Source organism: Carettochelys insculpta, chromosome 21, assembly GCF_033958435.1.
Source record: "Carettochelys insculpta isolate YL-2023 chromosome 21, ASM3395843v1, whole genome shotgun sequence".
In the NCBI taxonomy this organism is placed as follows: domain Eukaryota; kingdom Metazoa; phylum Chordata; order Testudines; family Carettochelyidae; genus Carettochelys; species Carettochelys insculpta.
In genome coordinates this window covers 10,008,883-10,030,055 of record NC_134157.1, presented here as the reverse complement: position 1 = coordinate 10,030,055, position 21,173 = coordinate 10,008,883, and the positions used below count along the sequence as shown (strand labels likewise).

The following is a 21,173-nucleotide window of genomic DNA, read 5'->3' as shown; positions in this document are numbered from 1 at the left end:
AATACTAATACTGACCTCATGATGATCATCATCATTTTTCCTAAAGGAAGCTGCCATCTTCACAATTGGAGAATAGGCCAAACTGAAACTCTCTGCCTCAAGAGCAGGGGAAGATGGCTTCAGAACTGTAAGGAAAACACTATAAAGATGTGTTTTTTGGTTTTCAGATTTGGCGACTTCAGCTGTAGCGCTTCTTGGTTTTTAACCTTTCAGCAACTTTGAAACCTTATGCGTTCTAGTGGCCAAGCAGATTTTCAGTTCTGCTTTCCACTGACAATCTGAGTTGTTCTTGGCAATGCCATTAAAACAGTAGCCTTGCCTCTTTCACCACCAGGGAAAGATAATAGAATGAAGAAACTTAAGTGTTTCTAAAAGCAGCTCTGAACGTTGTTGTGTTTCCCACACTTAGTTAGCTGTCCAGATTATATTAATAATTGCTCTTCTTGTACATTTAAAATTTCAAATGCATCAGACCTAAACTAAGCCTGGTGCGCCTCTTTAAAATATGCTCTTTACCCTGGTACTAAAATACTTGCAGTGATGAGACTATCTGATCACCCCCTGGGTATTGATCCTTATTGCAACCCTGTGAGGTGTATAGATATTGTAGCACCATTTTACAGATGGCAAAACTGAGGCACAGAGCTCCAGGTCACAGGAAGTTGGTATTAGAGCTGGGAACTGGAACCATGTCAATTGACTCCAATGGTATAACACCAGAAGCATATTTCTATCCTTGACTTGGCTGTGGCCTTTCCTAGATTAGGAAAGAAGTGTGGGGCTGGCTAATTTTGTCTGTGCTAGAGGCAAAAGTTGTGCTAAATCGGAGGTCATTTATCTGTCCAACATCCCCGTGAGGGTGAGCTGAAGGAAGTGAAAGATAGTCACCCAAATGCATGCTAGGGAGCAGGTCATCTGGCTATGCTATCTGGCTATCTGGTCAAATGAGCTTGAAAAGATTGCACCTGAAGCAGTGCCCTGTCTGACAGGGCTCCACTTATGCACATAGTAACTCCTGCACATATTCCAAATGCATTCTTCCTGGCATGGCTCCTGACTTGCCACAAATAGCACCTCTATCAAGTTGTTTTGGATGTGACCATCAAGCACTGAGTCCTTCTTGCTAAATGCAGGTGAGGAACAGAGCAAACATGTTTACCCTCTAGAAGTGTGTGGTTGTGGTGCTTGGTGAAGTATCCAAAACTTTTGCCACAGCTCTGCCCATGTGTTCAAAATCTGCTAGATATTTAAACCACCTGGCATTCCCTTGCTGAGCTAACATTGCTGCATGGTTCCTGTATGTCAGTGCAATGAACAGTGTAATTCCATTTCAATCTATCAGGCTGTTGTGTGTTTTTTTGCTCCTTCCCAGTTTAAAAATCCACTCGAGCCATGTGTGGTATGAGAGCAGTGTAACTCTGTGGCAGATTCTGTGTCTGCTGAGACATGGAGCCAAAGGGAATTTCTGCCAGTCTGGCTAGTTCATTGGTGCATCAGAAACTCCATCTGAATAATTATTGCGCGGAATGTCTTGATCTGTGGTGTGCTCCTTTCTCCCTTCCCTTCCCTCCCCTCCCCTAGCTGCACCTGTGGGCCAAAGTTTGCTCTTACATTTGCATCAGCCAAAAGGAATGTGAGAACAGGGACCATCTGTGGTGTTTGGTGCATCATTGGGCTCTTGGAATGTAGCCCTGTGAGCTAGTGGCCATCATCTGCTATGCTGCCAAATGCCCCCAAGAGGCACTGGGGCATGAAGGCTCCAGGGGATAAATAGGAGAATAAGCATTGAAGAGTGGGCAGTGCTGTAGCCTATTGTCTCTGCTGTGCAAAAGTCTGTTGCTAAGCAGGGCAGAGTTTGTGTAGCAGCTCCCTTGCTTGAAGGAGTAACTTGTCTTACTGTTGGCGATCACTCAAAGATTAACATCGTTTCATGGCCAGGGAGCCTGAGCTCCGAGCAGGACTGAGGTCCCCCTGCTCTTGGGAATGTTCCACTCCCACGGTTCAGGCTGTTTATTCATGTTTACTTTTCCATTGTGGTGGGAATACTTGGAAGTGGGCGGGACTTGATGCATTGTAGTGTAACTTTGGCCAGAATTTTGCAGCAAGTCAGGGGGCCAACCATTTCTTGGTGGGAAGTGGTTGCAGGTGTTGCATTCCTATGGAACCTCACACGATTTGGGGAGGGTTGTTGGTGGGGAGAAAGGAGAGTGGAAGAGGGCTAGAGTAAGGGTGGAGTTGAAGAATGCATCTGATGGGTGATAGAGGAAAGGAGGTTAGTGATAAGAAAAGGGGGAGACTGGCAAAGTGGTCAGACAGCTGCTGGAAAGACAAGTAGCAACAAATGTTAGACCTCAGCATTCAGGTTAATTTTATTAAGCCTGAAGGGCAAGATACTGACCAGTTGGTGTGTGCTTATTGCAAATGGGGGAGACTCAATCCCCCCCCCCCACTCCTCAGTCTTAGATTTGCATTAAGAAAATGTGACGTTGGGCTGTTCTGTGATCTTCCACCCTGTGACAGGCTCCCTATGAGAGAGACTCTCTTCCCATGGCTTCTTTCGCCTCTCTTATGGGTAAATGCTTAGAGAAGAAATGTACAAAGGAATTAACGGCCTCCAGTCAGTCAGCTGGTGTGTGTTGCTGTGTAATTGTCTGCACACGCTCTTCTTCCGAGTTGTTTCTGGGATCTGACACCAGAGCTGAACTGACATCTGGCTACGAAGCTGCTCTTATAAAGATAAAATCCCGGATTTACTTTGTCTCGTTAAGAATAGATGATGCTAAAATGTCAGACATGGTTTGATGTTTTGCTGCGAGTATCTTTAAAACTCGCAGTGGAAAGGTGCACTACAGAATTGTCAGGTTTTACCCAAACAGCGTATGGAAGAGCTGAAACTAGTGCTTGGCTTGGTATCCTCCTTGTCTGAGAGAAAATACTGCCCTTGGATATCTGCAGGCAGCCATTACTGGAGTCAGTTGTATGTGTACATGTGCTGAGTTCTAGGGCCTGATTGAAGCCTTAACACCTGTTGGAAGTGTCTGTCCTCTAGAAGCTGGGTGCTTGCAGGGGAGGGAGACTGCGAGTCTCCCATTGCAGTAAGGGGGGGGCGTGTGAGAGAGAGAAAAAACACTAATCTAGATTCAAACTGTCTGACACTACTGGCTCAGTGTAAACCCTGGGTGCACAATGCTTATGACAAAATGCTTTTTAAAAATGTCCACGTGGTTCACCTACACAGCTTCTGTATGAATCAAACACTGCCTCATCCTGTCAGCACCTTGCGAAAAGGGGCACAGCTTGAGTCCTATCCATCCTCAGTGACTCAGGTCCCGAGAGGGTACCCTGCTCTCTAGTGGGAATAGAGCCTGAAGAGAACACATGGAGCTGGACTTCCCTTTCAGGCTGGCTCTGTGCTTTGAAGCTTGCTGGCCTTTGGTCAGAAGTGCAAGGAGGTGTGATTCCCTGGCCTGATGCATGCCCCCAGTATAGAAGCAGCTGTGTCATTAATCAGCACAGATATCAATATAGGCTGGATTTGCTGGTGGGGTGTGGATAGGGTAAACATACTGGTAACAGTGTGACTTTGCTGGTATCGCTGTATCCGCCCAAGGAATACTTTGATAAGGTGTGCCAGTAAAATGCTCCTAGCATAGATGTGGCTTGAGAGTAGGCCCTCTTTCTCCAGGACCATCCGTTCATTTCATGGGGTCCAAACATCAAGCATGCATGAGTATCTTTGGTCTCACAAGGCCTAACTTCTTAAGAGGTATTTAATTTATTGTCCTCTCTTCTGTGCACCTCTGTTTAACTGGGTCTTCAGGTGTAAGACATGGTAGCCTGGTAAACAAGGCCATGCAAAAACAACCATAAATGAAGAAGTAGGGGTGCACATGCGGTGTCCTCATCTCTGGTAACTATTTAACTCCTAGAAAGTCATTTCATAGTGCTGTCAAAAAAAAAAAGGGGGCAAAGGGGGGTGGGGTTCACTGTCCTATGCCTTGACCTATGTCTTCACTTACACAAGTGCAGAGCATCGCAGTTCAACAAGAATTAGTTTACTTGGCTATTTAAAAATAACTTACACTTTGTGGGTTTTCCTTTTCTTAATTGAAGGCCTTTCATAAAACTAGGTGAGGGATAGCTGGCTTGGCCGGTGAATAAAGCCCTCCGTCGTGATGGGTGAAAAAACTAATTGGTCCCATAGGTGTGCCTGTGAGTCTCAGTGCCATCTGGGGCCTTACTCCCTTGAGCCAATGCTGTGGTGTGCCAAATGGCTGAGGGAGAGGGGAGAGTGGTGGAGGCTTTCTTCCAATGGCTCTTCTGAGCTGGCCTACATCATTGCTGGCTTTGGCCAGACTTAAAGGACCCTCTGCTTCCCAGGATGTCTGAAGCCAAGAGCTCTAGTGTGCTCAGGCTGGTTATTGCGGATCTCTCTCCTTTGATCGGTTGTTACCTTGCCTTGGCAGCCAGATAGGGATGGGATATTATGAATACCACATGGACAATGTGTTTGAAGGGGTGCTTAAGAGACTGTAGACTTGACTGCCATTAAAGTACCTTGTGGGGAAGGTTTGCCAGGGCCCTGAAGAGACATGAGTGAAAAATGCACGTGGTTTTTTTTTTTTTTTTTATTGAGACCAAGAGCTTTTCTAAATGAGAAATTTGCACCACAATAAGTTAAAGTGTGAATTTAAACCAGTGTCACTAAATCAGTCCCAACTGTTGTGGATGCTTACTTCAGATTTAACGACCTGTTTTGGTCAACCTAGAGTCTGTTTTTTGGGTCAGATTTAAGCTAAAACAGACTGAGCTGTTGGAAAATCAAAATGAGTGGAAGCTTGGCCCAGGGGCTAGAATGCTACTGGGGGACTTCAGAGACCAATGCTGAGTTCCTAGCTTTGCCACAAGCTGCCCCTGTGATACTGGGTTAGTCACTCAGGGCAGGTCTGTACTGTGGCTTTGCAGGCTGCGGAGGCGGGAGAGGGGACCTCAAACCTGTGGCAGAGTCTTAACTTGAGCTCCTACAAAGGGGTTACAAAACAGCAGTTCAGGTCCTGCTGGATTTCAGAGCTGAGCTGGACCTGGCTAGCCTCACAGAACACACCTGAATCAGAGACTGTTACTGCTTCAGACTTTTAGAAAAGACCAGGAAGTAATAGCATTATCTTGTCTCGTGAGCCAACGGAGGGGTGTGTGTGGCTCTGGCTACAGCACTAAGGGCCATGTTATGCTGACGTTTTAAATGGATCTAATTATTCTATTACAACTTCCCTATACATACATACAAGCCTGAAGAGCCTTGGTGGTGGGCGGGGGCACATGTGTTCCACAAAGTACTTTCTCTGTTTGGTGCTTTCTACAGCAGGACAGCATTGTGTGCTAGGTTAACCCAAAGGGCTGTAGTGCTCAATCCAGGAAGGAGAGCAAACACATTAAACACCATTAGGAAATCAGGTGAAGGAATCCGGTTTGCTTTGGGCAAGCAGGAAAGACCAAAGCAGTGGGCTGAGATGCTGCTGCATTTTAAGTGGGAATTGCAGACCACAGAGAAACACAAACCAGCATAAAATGATCCAGCTGTGTTTCTGTGTGGAGGTTCCCCCCACCCCCACTTGCAGCCTCTTGGAAGCTCTCCATGATCCTCTGAAGCAGCAGGCTTGGTAATGGAGTCTGCCTCTTAACAGCTTAACTCCTGGCAGAATAACAGGGGTGCGATCTGGGCCTGTGCAAATAGTGAACTTTTTGTGGAGAGTCTTGAGTCACAGAACTTGGATTTGAGCTTTCCCCAAATTCAGGGGCAACCGGACCTACAGTCTTGGTTCAGGCCTGGATCTTCTGTTGGGTGGCTTCTTAGGGAATTATTTTCCTTGCTGGTGGGATCCTGGATCTGACTCAAACAATGCCCATAGATCCTCACCACTGCTGCTAATCACTGCCTCTTGAGATGAAAAGGGTCCATATTTGGGATCCTGGCAACTTCATTACCTGAAGGTAGGGGAGGCTTTGGTACCAGGGTAGGAATCTCCACACCTGTCTCTCTATAGTGCATCCGGGGAGATTAAACAGGGGAAGGTTGATGCTGCATTGGGCTACCATAAGTGGCCCTACAGGGTCCCTGCCTTTCCTCCTCTTCTCTTTTGCCACTTGCTTTGAAAGCCCAGGTCTGGGAAAACACCCTTCTGGCTAACTATGTGCAGTAGGAGAATAAAGCAAAATCTGTGCAGTGAGTTGACCCTGAAAGCCAAAACCTACATGAGGATCTGGCATGTTAGAAAAAGTCATCAGGACTCGGAATTCTTAGGCAGAAGAGCAGGTCAAAGGTGCAGCCAGTCACATGGCTCTGTAATTACACGGACCTGCCCACTGTGCATGCCCATCAGGTAAATAGAGATAACTACATGGGGAGCCTGTCCTTTCAGGCAAAGCAACTTCTCTGCTCCGATAATTCATGGAAGCAGGATTGGAACTAAACTGCAGTCTGAGTTAGAGAAAACCTTGCACCCCTGAGGGGTGGGAAGTCTTTGAGCTTTGACTCAAAGTGCTGCTCTGGCACAACTGGAGTGACAAAAAGGGGTTAAATGAGGTATTAAAGCAAAGCTCCTGGATGTCATTTGCCAGACTTGTGCCCCAGAATACACAGTGCTTGATGTCTGTTGCTAAGAAACTACCATCGCTTCTGGCAGGTTTTTAAAATCAGGAACACAAATTTGGTTGTACGTTTCATTCCTCCTTCCTTCCCTTCCTCCTCCATGCCACCCTAAACTGACTGCACTGGCTCGCCTTCCACTCCCCACCTTGCACCATGTGTAAAGAAACAGGCTGGGTAAATGTTCTCAGGTTGGGATGGATTCTTCTCCAGCTATTCCAGGTGACTCAGTTTTTCTTTCTCCTGGGGCAGCAAGTAAGCTGATAACCTGCTTGGTGCTATAAATAAGCGTGGTGGTTAAACAGGAGAAAGTGCCTGAGCTTTAAACACCTGGACTCTTGTTTATAATGAGCTCAGCAGTTAACATTTTTTACTTCCCCTTCCCTGGGATCCATGCAGAAGAAACCCCTTGTGGGGGAGAATGGATCCTCTTGTCCTGTTCCATTTGTCTGGGACTGAAGGAAGTGCTTGTCAGCTGGAGAAGATCAACCCATGTCTAGCAAGCAGGAGGCGTGGACAAATGAACGCTACTTTCTGCACTGTGGGGATCTAGCTGTTCAGCCCTCTGTTGGGGGCAGGGGAGCTGTATATGCTGAAATCAAAACTGCCTCTTAACTGTCTCCATGCTACCAGAGAAATATACACTTTACCTGACCAGGTGTGGGCTGTGCTAGCACCTTGTTTGGAGCCTAAGCTGAATATTTGCATGTATCATCCAAATTTACTCTGCCAGGATATTTGCTCTTATTTTTCTTCTCGTGTTCACAAACAATACAGACCTGCTGCTCTACTCAACAATTGATCTGGATTTTCTACAGCCCTGCTGCAGATACTCCAGCTGGTCTGTGTTGAGCGCTCCCTTGGCCATAACCATTTGTTGTAGCCATCTACAAGCTACTGTTAACTGGAGCTCTTTGAAGAATAACTGCCTTTCCCCATCCCCTTCCAAGAGGCAGCTTTCAGCTGACTCTTTCCTTTAAGCAGTCTGTGTAGGCTGGAGGTTTAAGTATCTCCCTCATTCCCAATGGCATGGTGCCTCACCACAAGGGTAAATGTTGCACCCCTGCAGCAGTCCAGAACCAAGTCTAAGCAAAATTCTACGTATCGCTGCAAAGTGGGGACTAAATATGGCAGGACCATCCATGTGTAGGTTTTGTGTTGACCTCTGTGTTACAGTAAGCATCACTCAAGTGATGGGATTCCTAGAGGTGGGAAAAGAATCTTGCATTGGTCTCTCTTTCTCTCTCTACCCACTGCTTTGGGCCGTGCAAGCTATTTGGCTGCAGTGTTTTTTGTTGTGGGTGCCATCTGCTTGGATGTCTGTAGAGTGATGTTTCTAACAGACAGCCATGTTAGTCGGTAGCTTCACAATACCAAAAAAGCAGTCCTTTAGCACCTTAAAGAATAACCCTATTATTTATTAGGTGATGAGATTTTCATGGGCCAGAGCCACTTCTTTAGATCTGGAGAATAGTCATAAATTAGATTTCATGTGTGCATGGCTGTCAGCTGGAGTCTAGTCCACTGCCTAAGCAGGGGGTAAAACAAGCTTTTCTAGCTATTACTTTACTTGGTGGGGGGCAGCTCCTGTTGAGAAGGAGTGGGGAACCTCTGGCTCACTGCTTAATTTCATCCAACCTGTAGCAAATCGCTGCACCAGGCCAGAAACCCTAGCATGTCCCTGCAGCCACTAGGTGCAAGTGACATCAGGGAAGCTCTGTGTGCTGCCCTGCCCAGCACCAGATCCAAAGCTCCCATTTGCTGGGAACTGCAGCCAGCTGGAGTTTTGGGGGCAGCATGAGCAGGCATGCGCACCATGCAGAGCTGCCTGGCACCTCTGTCCATTGGCTAGACATACCAGACACAGCCGCAGGCCGAGGGAGTGCCTCGAGCAATGCCACCCCCATTGCTGCCCTGGTCAGAGCCTGCACCACAAACCCCTCCCCTGCTCAGAACCTCCTGGTGGATGCTGAATTCCTCAGCCCCGCTCTAGAGCCCTCACCATCACAGCCTTCTCTCCCATACCCTGAACCCCTCACTTCTCCCCCCACCCTGAGCCTCCAACCCCCCAGGGAGGCACTGAGCTCCCCCCCCATGTGTGAACTTTGACATTTTTAGGAGGGGGTGTTAGTGACCCTGATAGAAATGTTTCCCCCACCTCTGTCGTAGAGGGACCATGGATGGACTGCAGTAATAGCTGCTCTAGACACATGAACTCTTCAGCCTGATCTTGATGCTAGATGATCTTGTGATGGCCCGTGTCTCAGGACAGGGCCAATTTCCCTATCTGCATGCACAAAACCAAATGGGCTTTTCCCCCATCCCTTACGATGTTGAGTTAAAAGGGCACTCAAGGTTACCGCATGAGAACTGTGCAGTGTCTTTCAAGGATTTGCTGCTATAATATAAATGACTGCTCTCCATTTCTGGGCTGATCCCAGGCTGTTCTCCTTCATCTGGAGTGTCAAATAGTGCCGTTGCATGCTATGAATTTTTGCATTTGTGAATATTAGTGGAAAAGCCTTATGGTTGTGCAAGAGGCCACTGCAACATCGAGTGGAAGAGGAACCTCTAGGTCTTGGTCTCTTCCTCTCCTTGCAGTACACAATTATTCACTAAAGTTTTTCCAGTGTCTTGTTCTGTCCACTTCCAACTTGCCCAAACTGGTGTGAAAACAGCAAAAGAAGTCCAGTGACATCCTAACAATTTTATTAGGGCATAAGCTTTCCTGAGTTGCAAATCCCTAGCATTTCCGATTGGCATTTCTCTCCCATCATGCCTGATACTCAGCCTGTTTCCCTTTTTAACTTTTATTAATGTCCATCCTGTTACCTCTACCCTGGCTAATCTGCCTTTTCATCCTTCATATACACCTCTGCCGTCACAGGCAAATGGTGGAGAAGTTAGTGGTTTCTAGAGCATTAGTAAGCCATAAATCCAGGATCTCTCTTCAGTCCATGACTTTGTGTCTAGCAGAGTCTGGAATGTAAGCTCCCAATCTTTGTCTTTTGAGAGTGTTTGTTTTGTGCAGGTTTCCTCTGAAGAGGGAGACAGACAGACGGGTTGGGTGATGGTTGTGTGAAAAATATTTGCCCACAGGTGATAGGGCGTGTTTACTTCTTCTTGGCTCTGACGAGCGAACTGCTACTTACACTTGTGTCAGATGCTATCCCATGACTCGTGCATCTCCTGCAAGTGTGTGTTTTTCCTCTTGTCACAATGATCAAAGTCCAGTTACTGTAACTCAAGTTCTTTGGCCCTTATTAATGCTGTAATCAGTGCAGGGTGATGAGTATCTCTCTCCATTCCAGACCAGTGGAACCTGAATCCTCGTCTGTATTTCACAGACACTCAGGAGCCTGCTTACACCCTGAACCTCTGTAGTTTTTAAGCATATCCATCCTTTTTTATAGCAGCATAAACCTTATACCTCACTTTAAAGCATACTCTGGGGAATTATCTCATCCCTTATTGCAAACAAGGGTAGGAAACATTAGAACCTGTCTCTAAACTACTCTTGGCCTTGCAAAACCAAAATACTGTCTCCTCAGATATCTGTAATAGATTCTTGCTTGCCCTTTCCTGTCCCACCTCACTGAGGTGGCTTGCTCTATTGCTTCAAGTGCATAGGACTATTTTATGTGCATATTAAAAAATATAGAAACTGACAGGACAGCCTCAGTGGTGTAGAAACAGGTAAAATTAATCAGTTGTTTGGTTAATCGGGAGCATTACTTTTCTTGAGAGATTAAATACTTTAAGGTAAGCGTAGTCAGCTCTCCTGTTGACAAAGTGGAACAGGACAGTGCAGAAAGGTGAGGCTGTTAGTGACACTTCAGAGAGACTGTGCTTGTTTGCATTTTTAAATGTGGCTTAAATAGCTGAAATCGGGTAGTTTGATGGGGAGATGACCTCCATCCTCCTCTCCCTGGGAAGATAGGCTGCATGCTCTGAGAGGCTGCTTGGAACCTCCACACCACTGAATGCCTCTTCCCCCTCTCCCCCCGTACCATACTGCCAAATGGGGAATGATTATCCCAGGGGCATAGGGCCATAGCCGTGCAATAGGCAAATTTCTGCCCACAGGGCATGGGCAGCTGGTAGCGATCCCTTGGAACTCCCATTGTGGTGCCACAGATACAGTGGTGTCTACCTCAAGAGTTGGCCCACCCTGAAAAATCTTGTGATGGTTTGTAGGGGTGTTCGAATCATGTTTGGTCTGACTCTAACACCCCTCTGCTCTGCCTGTGTGTCGTGATCTCAGGGTGGAAAAAGTCATTAACTGCAGGTCTCCATCTGAGCAGCCAGGGTGAGGATCTGTTTACCCTCCCCTTACCATAGGCAAATGGCTATCTGTGTCCTGGTACTGCCTCTCTCCTCCTGGTGTGCATCCCCCCTGATAAAAGCAGGTCTGGTCGGTAATTAAGTGGAGAACCATGGAGCTGATTGACACATTGGGAGTGACCCAGGCACAGGGTTGATGAGTTACAGATACACATCAGGGATGTTAAAAACCCTGAGACCAGTTTAACCTTTAAGAAAAAGCACCACCTGCGCCCTCAGTCTTCTCGGCTTGGCACTAAGCAGCCTAGAGCTGCATCCCCCCCATTTTAGGTACCTCTTCTTCCAGCTCCCGCCTCACCCTGACTGATGGATGGACAGAGTATCTGCTGTCCAGCCCCTGAGCTATTGAGTGGCAGCTGCTTTGCCTCAGGGTATAGCTGGCTCTAGGCTCACTGAGACTGCATTTTCCCATGGATTAATTTATGAAGGGCAGTGGATTAAGCATAGCCTTGTAAACCCAAGGTTGTGAGCTCAGCCCTTGAGGGATCTGGGGCAAATTTAAAAAAAAGTCAGGGAGGATGCTTCGTCCTGCCCTGAGGGCAGGGGACTGGACTTGATGACATCTCAAGGTCCCTTCCAGTTGTATGAGATACAAATGCATCTGGCTTATAAAAAGGATATGTGGAGACACAAGAATAGTGGCCCTGTTGCTGGCTTCAGCCCCATTGAGAGTAATGGGACACATTAGCCATCTTGAATAAGGGAAAATTCACAAGTGGCCCCTTGGCATGGTGTCAAGTTAGGCATCCCACGTTTACTGTCATGATAAAATGGTGAGCTGGCATTACAAGCAGATAAAGGTTTCTGAAAGAATTGTTCATCTGTCACCCACCAGCTCCTACTGCTCACTGGGGAATTGAGTTTTACACGATGAGAACGTTGCAGGAGACTTTTCTCATCTGTGTAACTGCTGCTCTGCTCCAGGCAAGGCCTTGAGGCCTTGGTGCGCCAGTCAGATCCTGTGCCCTTGTCTGTTCTGGAAACCCTGCTGGGCAGCACAGAGAAACATGGCCTGTAAGCTTGGTTGTGTCCCTGTGTGCCTCATGCACGCATCTGTGCCTAGAAAATAACATCAGCACGCACGCTCCCTGTCAAATCCGGCAAGCCCCAGTTACCAAGCAGTAATCCTCTGCATCTGGGCATTGCAACAGATGCTGATTGCTTATGAACATCTAAAGTGGCCCATGGAGGTTTCCTGCAAAGAGACCCTGATGTGCCTCTGGGACTATAAAGATTAAGTATTTGCTGTGAAGATTAGTAACTTTCCTTGTTGGTGGGTGGGTGTTTTTTTGTTTAAAATGGAAGGGTAACTGATTGGGTTTGAGAGCAGTTTTTTCTGTAACAGATGGGCTGGTTAAGCAGTTGGTGTGAGCTTCCCTCTATGGGAGGGACTGAACCTAGAGGCTTGGCAACTATATCTGGAGCAGAAGAATTTCACTAACAGCAAGCAACAGCTGAGTGACTCAACAGTTGGTGTGCTTTGGAGTCCTCACTGCAGTAAACCTGGGCTTCCTGGTATCTGCCTAGTAAGCAGTGACAGACTGTAGCCACCCTTTCCTACTAGGGTTGGATTCCCCCCCCGCCCCCCATTACACACAGAGGTTACTTGCAACACACTTCCCTTCCCATTTCTAATGGGACCCTGTCAAGTGACCTTTGCTGGCTCAGACTCAGGGTTGGCCTGAGTCTCTGCTCCAACACTGACCAGGAGATCACAGCTGATGGCTAGACGAAGTATGCCCTAAGTCAAATGAGAGACTGTGCTGTTGTGAGGCATGTCTTCACCATGTCTCTGAGCAAAGCGGGGAAGTACAGTGCATTGGCTTCTGTACTGACTCACTTGGTAGGAATTGTCCTTCATAAGAATGGCCAGACTAGGTCAGACCAAAGGTCCTTCTAGCTCAGTATTTGGTCTTTAAACAGTGGCCAGTGCCAAGAGCCCTAGAGAGAATGAACAGATAATTCTGGTTTAAAGAGTCTGGTTACATACATGAGCCCGTCCCCAGGCAGTATGTGGAGGTGTTCTGTCTGGCTATTGGCTGGCACAGGAAAAAATTTTAATGAATAGGTGCTGCTGGCCCTTCAGACCTTTTAGACGGTAGGGTATGATGGGTGTGAGGGAAGCTGGGCAGGGGGACTACAGCAATAGTGAATATCAAACATCCCAACTGAGAAATTGAGCTGCATGGACATGAAATTCTATGCAGCAAGACGTGAAGGAGGCTGCACGTTGGCTGTGAGGGAAGGACAGGCTGAGGAGAAGTCCCAGGTGTAGGGAAGGGGAGAAGGTTTTTAGGGCAAGGGGAAATGGTCTTGGCATGCTCCCTCCTTGTCCTCAGGAGGAGAGGCCTGAGGCAGGCTCAGGAGCAAGATTGGGTGGAGGGTGACCCTTGCGTACAGCTGAGTCAGCTGCGGAGTGGCTTTGTTTACCTCAAATCAGTGAGGTCACCCAGAGATGCTGCCAAAGGAAGAAACCCAAGGAAGCCATAGAGTGGGGGAGGATGGGCGCACCCCCCCCCCCCAAAAAAAAAAAAATCCAGGTAGCTATCAGAGCTAGGTGAGACCCAGGAGGGGACAGTATTGCACTGGATGTAGTCCTGGTCTTAAGGCTTCTCTTGGGTCTGCATGCATACTGGCAGCACTCCCCCTGTACAAGGATGATCTCTGCATAATAGGCATGTTCCTCTCCAGGGTTTGGGGTTTTAAGCCATCCTTTTGGTTCCAACTTGGCTATAACTTTGCAGGGCTAACTGCTCTGCCTGATGCCTTCTGTCAGAGCGGCTCAGACACCATAACAGCCAACAGCTCAGAGTGAAAACCTTTAAACCAAACAAATCCCTTGTCTTGGAGCCGCTGTCCAGAAGCTTGCCTGGAATGGTGCAGGTGGGCCCGTGAGTGTCCCTATGGGCTGGCGAATCTGTTCCACTGGAGTCATGCTGAGAAGAATGTCCCCGTTATTACTTCCAGTACTGGGGTGGGGCTCAGTTGGTGTATGTGTGCACTGGGCTACGCCTAATGGTTGTAAAGCCCAGCTTCTGTCTAAGCAGGTCCGTAAGCCAGTGGCAGGAGGAGTTGTTTTTGTTTGGCATCCTGCTGTAGCCTCTGATCAGCCATTCTGCAACTCTGCATGAGGGTTCCTGACTTGATGAAAGGCACACAGCACCAGCCGTTGTTTCAAGAGAGGCCAAGGTAAACACAAGCCTTGCTTCGTTTGCTAGAGAGCTGTTTTTCTGGCCATCTGAACTCTTGTAACCAGAAAACCTGATGGCTCTGTCATTACTGCCCCCAAGAACGCGTCATGTTCACCTTCTGCAGCCTGGTGAAAGGCTTTCTGCCCTGGGTGAAAAGGTGATATCAAGCTGTGCCAGGGGTCTTTGTCTCCAACTGGTGGCATGGAGCAAGACGCCACGAGCTGGATCCAGCCCTGTTTCCAACTCTGCTAGACTTGCTTTGTGGCCACAGTGGTTAATCTGGCCAACCAACGTGTTTTGATGCTGTGCCAAATGTTAATCTGCCTGCCAGTGTTTTGCCTGCCTGTGATACCTTTCCCTGTTAGAGGGGGTGAGTCTTATGTGCTTTCAGAACCTACTGGTACTGGGCAGAACCACCAGAGTGGTAAGGATCTTCTGCAGCATGTGTCTGCCGAGCCCCAATTCTCCCACACCACACCACTTAAGGCAGCGTAAGCTGGTGTTCTGCTCAACAACCACCCTCCTCCATATCTGTTCTGGGCTGGGATTAGGTGTGAGGGCAGAGGGTGATGCTATTGGTGGCTGGTGTTTCCCTTGGCAGGGCTGGGAGAGGGACACTGGCCTGGACTCTGTGTAGATGACAAAATTAGACACAGTTTGTAGTTCACGGATCACTTGAGTAAAAAGTCGGGGAACCCCAGTCTCATGGGTAGGATGTTGGAGTAGGAGTCGAACGATCCAACTTAGTTCCTTGTTTTGCCATAGATTCCATTTGTGAGCTTTAAGGAAACTTCTAAATCTGCCTTGTGCTTCAATTCCCTGTTTTCGCAACAGGGCCAGCCCTGTTGGGTGGGGGGCGGGAATATGTATGGGTCAGCCCATTTAATGTTTTTGTGCAGTGGTCGGAGTTGTGGAAGCACTTATCAGACCAGCTCCTCTCCTATCTCCTGAACACTTTGCCTTGTCTCACTGAGCGAATGAAATTGCTGTTTCTTTGGGACCAGATCTACAAGGTGGTGTCCTAGACTCTCCTTTCTTCATATGACAGAAGTTGATGTGTGAGCTGAGCTTGCTGCTCAGAAGCAGAGGGAAGGGTTGGAGGGCTGATGTATTTGTTTCCTTTCAGATGAACGGAAGTAGTCCTGGTCTTAAGGCTTACCCTGGAGTGTCTGAGGGTTTTGGAGTTCTCCATTAACAGGGCTGTCTGGCTGCATTGGGTGGCATCCATTCAGGGTAGCATTGCTAGCAACCCACCTCTGGATCTGTGGCTCCTCTGTGTGTGCCAGGACTTGGGCTGAAACCATGATTTACCTGGTGTGGGGGAACTGTTTGTTTGAGGGGGAGGGAGAACCAGGGAAGTGTGACAGTAAAATTTTCCAGGGCCTTAGGTCCCCCTGGATTTTTTTTCCTGAGGTTTTGAGCTCATAGTTGCCCTGGGGGTGAGAAGCCTATAGAAAGGCTTTTGAAAATGCCTTGAGTATGTGATGAGCAGCTTAGAAAACACTTGCAGGAGAGAGGCTTTTAGACAGAGTAATAGGAGAAAAACATTCTTTGACCTGCAAACATTGACATTGTTCGTTTCTCATTTTCAACCTTACTTGTGCATGACCTTTAAGAGGGGCAGTTCATGATGCTCTATTTAAAAGTATCAAAACAAAAAAGTAGTCCAGTAACACTTTAAAGGTTAACAAAATAATTTATTAGGTGATGAGCTTTTGTGGGACAGACCCACTTCTTCGGACCATAGCCATATTGAGTCTGTTTTGGTCTGGCTATGGTCCGAAGAAGTGGGTCTGTCCCACAAAAGCTCATCACCTAATAAATTATTTTGTTAACCTTTAAAGTGCTACTGGACTGCTTTTTTGTTCTGATAGTATATAGACTAGCACAGCTGTCTGTTACTACTTTTAAAGGAAATTGACTGTATGCCTCAGCAGAGAGAGGTAGCTGGTTGAAACCTGAGCCAGTACCCATACACTTATTTCACTGGCCTGGAAATAACACTGAAAACTCTAATCCAGTACATGATCTTTTTTTGTTTTCTAGCTATCAAAGTGAGTTGTGTTGGATCTTGTGGTGTGTCCAACAAAGTCAATGACACGGCATGGACTGTAGAGGAGCAGTACTTCAACAGCACCCTCTCGCTGGCGGATAAAGGTAAGATCCCCAAGAGATAGGGAGAGGGGTGAGTGGAGAACTGCAGATGTGCAGTGACTGGTGTTAAGTAGGGACCTTCCCTTTTGGATGCTTTTTATAGTGCAGGTTATACATCTTTGCACCAACAAAATACTGGATATTTCAATCTCCTGAAATAGGCCTCCAGGTTGAAACTGACTCAGCTGCATGCAAAATACAAGTGACTTTGCGTTAGCTAGACTGTGCTTAAGACAGTGAGGCCTTGCCTTGTCTACACGATACCAAAAGGCATTGGCCTCCCACTGCACGTGGATTTCAGCCATAGCTTGCAACATCTGGGCTGATGTTAGCTCATTGCTAGTTTGAACCAATACAGCCTTCAGGGATTTCTCTCTGGCGTAGTCAGGAGTCCACAGGTGCTGCAGCTGCATCAGTTGTGCAAAATGTCTTTAGAAACTGCAGAGGCCCTGCCTGCTGCTTCAGTGCTGGACCCTTGTACAAAGGCTGCTTAGCCATAGGGATGAGGTGCATGGAGTCACTGTAGCAATTTAATTCAGAGCAGCATTACCACAGAGCAGTGCTAGAACTGTAAGTTCTCTGCAATGCATCCCTCCTTTCAGTGCTCACCCCCGCGTGGAGATGCGGTTTAGGCTGTGCCTGGCATACATTCCTGCTACTAGTCAGAGTGATTTGAGTGTGCTCCAGGGACTCTGGGTTTGAATGAATGCTGCCTTTCAGCTGGTAAATAGGTCAGTACGCCACAAATAATTCACGCTGTGTCTAGGCTTCCACTGAAACCGGTAGGGACCAGCATTCACCTGCTACAGCAGTGTATCTAAAAACTTATATATTGAAGTGTGTGGCAAGAAAACAAACTAATGGACAGTCAGGGGCTTCATCTATTAGCAGGAGATGGGGTAAGAGGCAGTAAAACCAGAATGACTGCTTCTGCTGAGTCAGCAGTTTGCAAGCTGAGCTTTTAGCAAGTGAGGGGGAGGTCAGCTGTGTCCTGCGGTGTCTCTTGGTATAACCCTCACTCCAGTCCCTTCCCCCAAAGTGAAGAGGAACCATCGGGGTTTGCTGGGCTGAGACACAGAGCAAAAGGCTGGAGGACTGGACTGAACCATGGCTGTTGTTTTCCACATGCAGCATGGGTGGGCAGAGGTAGGAAAAGCTCCCGTCTCTTGGAATGGGCACTGCACAAAGTCAGACAGTGCATTCAGCAGGCTGGTAGATATCTGGCCTGCCAGATCCCAAAGGGCTTTATAAAGTGGTCCGGGTAAAATGTCCCCTGGCATTTAATTTCAAAAAGGGGAATTACACTAAAATGAGGAAGCTAGTTAAACAGAAACTAAAAGGTAGAGTAACTAAACTAAAATCCCTGGAAGCTGCATGGAAACTGTTTAAAGACACCATACTAGAGGCCCAACTTAAATGTATACCCCAAATAAAAAAACACAGTAAGAGACCTCACAAAGAACCACCATGGTTTAACAGCCATGTTAAAAAGGCAGTGAGAGAGAAAAGGGCAGCTTTTAAAAAGTGGAAGTCAAATCCTAGTGAGGAAAATAGAAAGGAACATAAACACTCCCAAATTAAGTGTCATAATGTAGTAAGAAAAGCCAAAAAAGATTTTGAGGAACAGCTAGCCAAAAATTCAAAAAATGGTAGTAAAATGTTTTTTAAATACATTAGAAGCAGGAAGCCCGCTAAAAAAGCAGTGGGGCCCTTGGACGATAAAGATATAAAAGGAGCGATCAAGGAAGACAGTGCCATTGCGGAGCGATTAAATGATTTCTTTGCTTCAGTCTTCACGGCTGAGGATGTTACAGAGGTTCCTAAATCTGAGCCAGCCTTTTTAGGTGACAAATCTGAGGAACTCTCCCAGATTGAAGTGACATTAGAGGAGGTTTTGGAGTTAATTGATAAGATGAATAGTAACAAGTCTCCAGGACCAGATGGTATTCACCCAAGGGTTCTGAAAGAACTCAAATGTGAAATTGCGGAGTTATTAACAGTGGTTTGTAACCTATCCTTTAAATCCGCTTCGGTACCCAATGACTGGAAGACGGCCAATATAATGCCAATATTTAAAAAAGGCTCCAAAGGAGACCCTGGCAATTATAGACCGATAAGTCTAACATCAGTACCAGGCAAATTAGTAGAAACAATAGTAAAGAATAAAATTGCAAGGCATGTAGAAGAGCACGAATTGTTGGGCAAAAGTCAGCATGGTTTCTGCAGAGGGAAGTCGTGTCTAACTAATCTATTAGAATTCTTTGAAGGGATTAATAAACATGCGGACAAGGGGCACCCAGTGGACATAATATACCTAGATTTCCAGAAAGCCTTTGACACGGTCGCACACCAAAGGCTTTTATGTAAATTAGGCGGTCATGGGATAGGAGGAAAGATCCTTTCATGGATCGGGAATTGGTTAAAAGACAGAAAACAAAGGGTTGGAATAAATGGCAAATTTTCACAATGGAGGGGGGTAACTAGTGGTGTTCCCCAGGGGGTCAGTCCTGGGACTGATCCTGTTCAACTTGTTCATCAATGATCTAGAAAATGAGGTAAGCAGTGAGGTGACAAAGTTTGCAGATGACACCAAGTTGTTCAGGACAGTCAAAATCAAAAGGGATTGTGAAGAACTACAAAAAGATCTCAGCAAACTGAGGGATTGGGCAGCAAAATGGCAAATGAAATTTAATGTGGGTAAGTGTAAGGTAATGCACATTGGAAAAAATAACCCAAATTACATGTACTACATGATGGGGTCAAATTTAGCTACGACAGATCAGGAAAGGGATCTTGGAGTTATAGTGGATAGTTCTCTGAAGACATCCACACAGTGTGCAGCGGCAGTTAGTAAAGCAAATAGGATGTTAGGAATTATTAAAAAAGGGATCGATAATAAGACAAAAGACATCATACTTCCCCTATATAAAACTATGGTACTCCCACATCTTGAGTACTGCGTGCAGATGTGATCTCCTCACCTCAGAAAAGATATATTGGCATTAGAAAAGGTTCAGAAAAGGGCGACTAAGATGATTTGGGCTTTGGAACGGGTCCCATATGGGGAGAGGCTAGAGAGACTGGGACTTTTCAGTCTGGAAAAGAGGCGATTGAGGGGCGATATGATAGAGGTATATAAAATTATGAATGGTGTGGAGAAGGTGAATATAGAAAAATTATTTACCTTTTTCCCATAATACAAGAACTAGGGGACACCAAATGAAATTGATGGGTAGTAGGTTCAAAACTAATAAAAGGAAATTTTTCTCCACACAGCGCACAGTCAACCTGTGGAACTCCTTGCCGGAGGAGGCTGTGAAGGCCAGGACTCTATTAGGGTTTAAAAAAGAGCTCGATAAATTTTTGCAGATTAGGTCCATAAATGGCTATTAGCCAGGGGTAAAGTATGGTGCCCTAGCCTTCAGTACAAGGGCAGGAGATGGATGGCAGGAGATAAATCACTTGATCATTGTCTTCTGTTCTCCTTCTCTGGGGCACCTGGCACTGGCCACTGTCGGCAGACAGGATACTGGGCTGGATGGACCTTTGGTCTGACCCAGTATGGCCGTTCTTATGTCCCCTAAGTGAATGGAGAGCTTGATGCTTTCCGCACTTAACTGTGGGGTTTTCGGCTGGCTTCATTTAAGTTGCTTTGAACTGGTTAGAGGTTAAAGTCTGGGTATTGGAGTGTGATGGAGTTTCATGCCAAATATTTCTAAGAGGACCCTGCCTCTGTCTGTCTGCTCTGGGAAATCTCAACCATGCACCAGCCTTGGTGGTGAGAGGGAAAAGGTGAGTTGTGTGCACTGTGCTACTTGGAAGTGTCCTGATGCCGGAGGTTCAGCTGATGGGGAGTCAGGTGAAATGAGCAGTCCTAGCAAGACCGCTGCCATCAGGCATTCTCCTGTGTTGTGGGAATAAAGCACAGACATTCCCCTCTCCTTCCACACATGGTGAAGGCAGAACTGCCCACCAAGGGCATGCACTGCTTGTGAAACATGGCCTCCTTCTCTGGATGGCCAGTCATACCTGTGCTTCTGTCCTGGTTCACCCAAAGTCAATGAAACAGGGTGGCCCTAACTGAGGGGGTGGGGAGTGGTGTTTGAGTGTGAAGGGGGGCATACAAATCCCTGGCACAGTTGAGGAATGGACAGGTCAAATCACAACACAGCCCAGGCTTGTTAACATTCTCAGAATGAAACACCAGGCTTAAGTTTCTGTTCAAAGCAGCTGAAGAGTTAGCAGCCCAGTTCCCACGGAATGTCACTGGGATGTGGTTGCGCTGCTCCCTGGGCTCTGTAGAAATCCCAGCTCAGCCCATATCCTTAATCTCTAAGGTCAGGTAAGTGTCTGGGTTAAGGCTGATAGAGGCTAGGAGGCAGCTGGGAGCTGGCACTCCCTGGAGTCTGTCCCAAGCAGTGCTCGTGCACTGCTCACTTCACACCTCATTTATCTTACAACCCCAGTTCAAGGGAGTGGAGGCAGGAGGTGCTTAACACCTATGAAAACAGACCTTCAGGTCTGTCTGGCACTTCGTCCTTACCCTCTGTGCCCTTAATATGTACCTCGCAGAGTGTCTGTTAGTCCGACATAAAGGCACCAAAAGGTGCTCTGCTATATACAAAAGTTGAGTGTTGTCCTTAGTTTTTATAGATTTGGAAATAGAGGAGAAAAATGTCAAACTACTTGTTTGGAGCTTGGTGCGAACTGTCAGACTGGGCATTAGACAACGACAGGTATCAGAATGCAGATCAGATGTGGACTGTGCTGTGTAACACTGGGTGTTCGGTTTTGTTTCCAGCACTGTTGTAGCTATGTTATCCCCAAGGTGAATGAAG

The 21,173-nt window shown here is 47.0% G+C and overlaps 1 protein-coding gene across 1 annotated transcript in view; it reads left to right on the top strand.

The window, feature by feature from the left end:
- Positions 1 to 21,173, top strand: part of ARRDC1 (arrestin domain containing 1) — a 57,540-nt gene that overhangs the window by 4,520 nt on the left and 31,847 nt on the right. Inside the window, exon 2 of the mRNA XM_075015317.1 lies at positions 16,228 to 16,338. Coding sequence (XP_074871418.1) covers positions 16,228 to 16,338 — 111 coding nt within the window. The remainder of the gene's footprint in view (positions 1 to 16,227; positions 16,339 to 21,173) is intronic.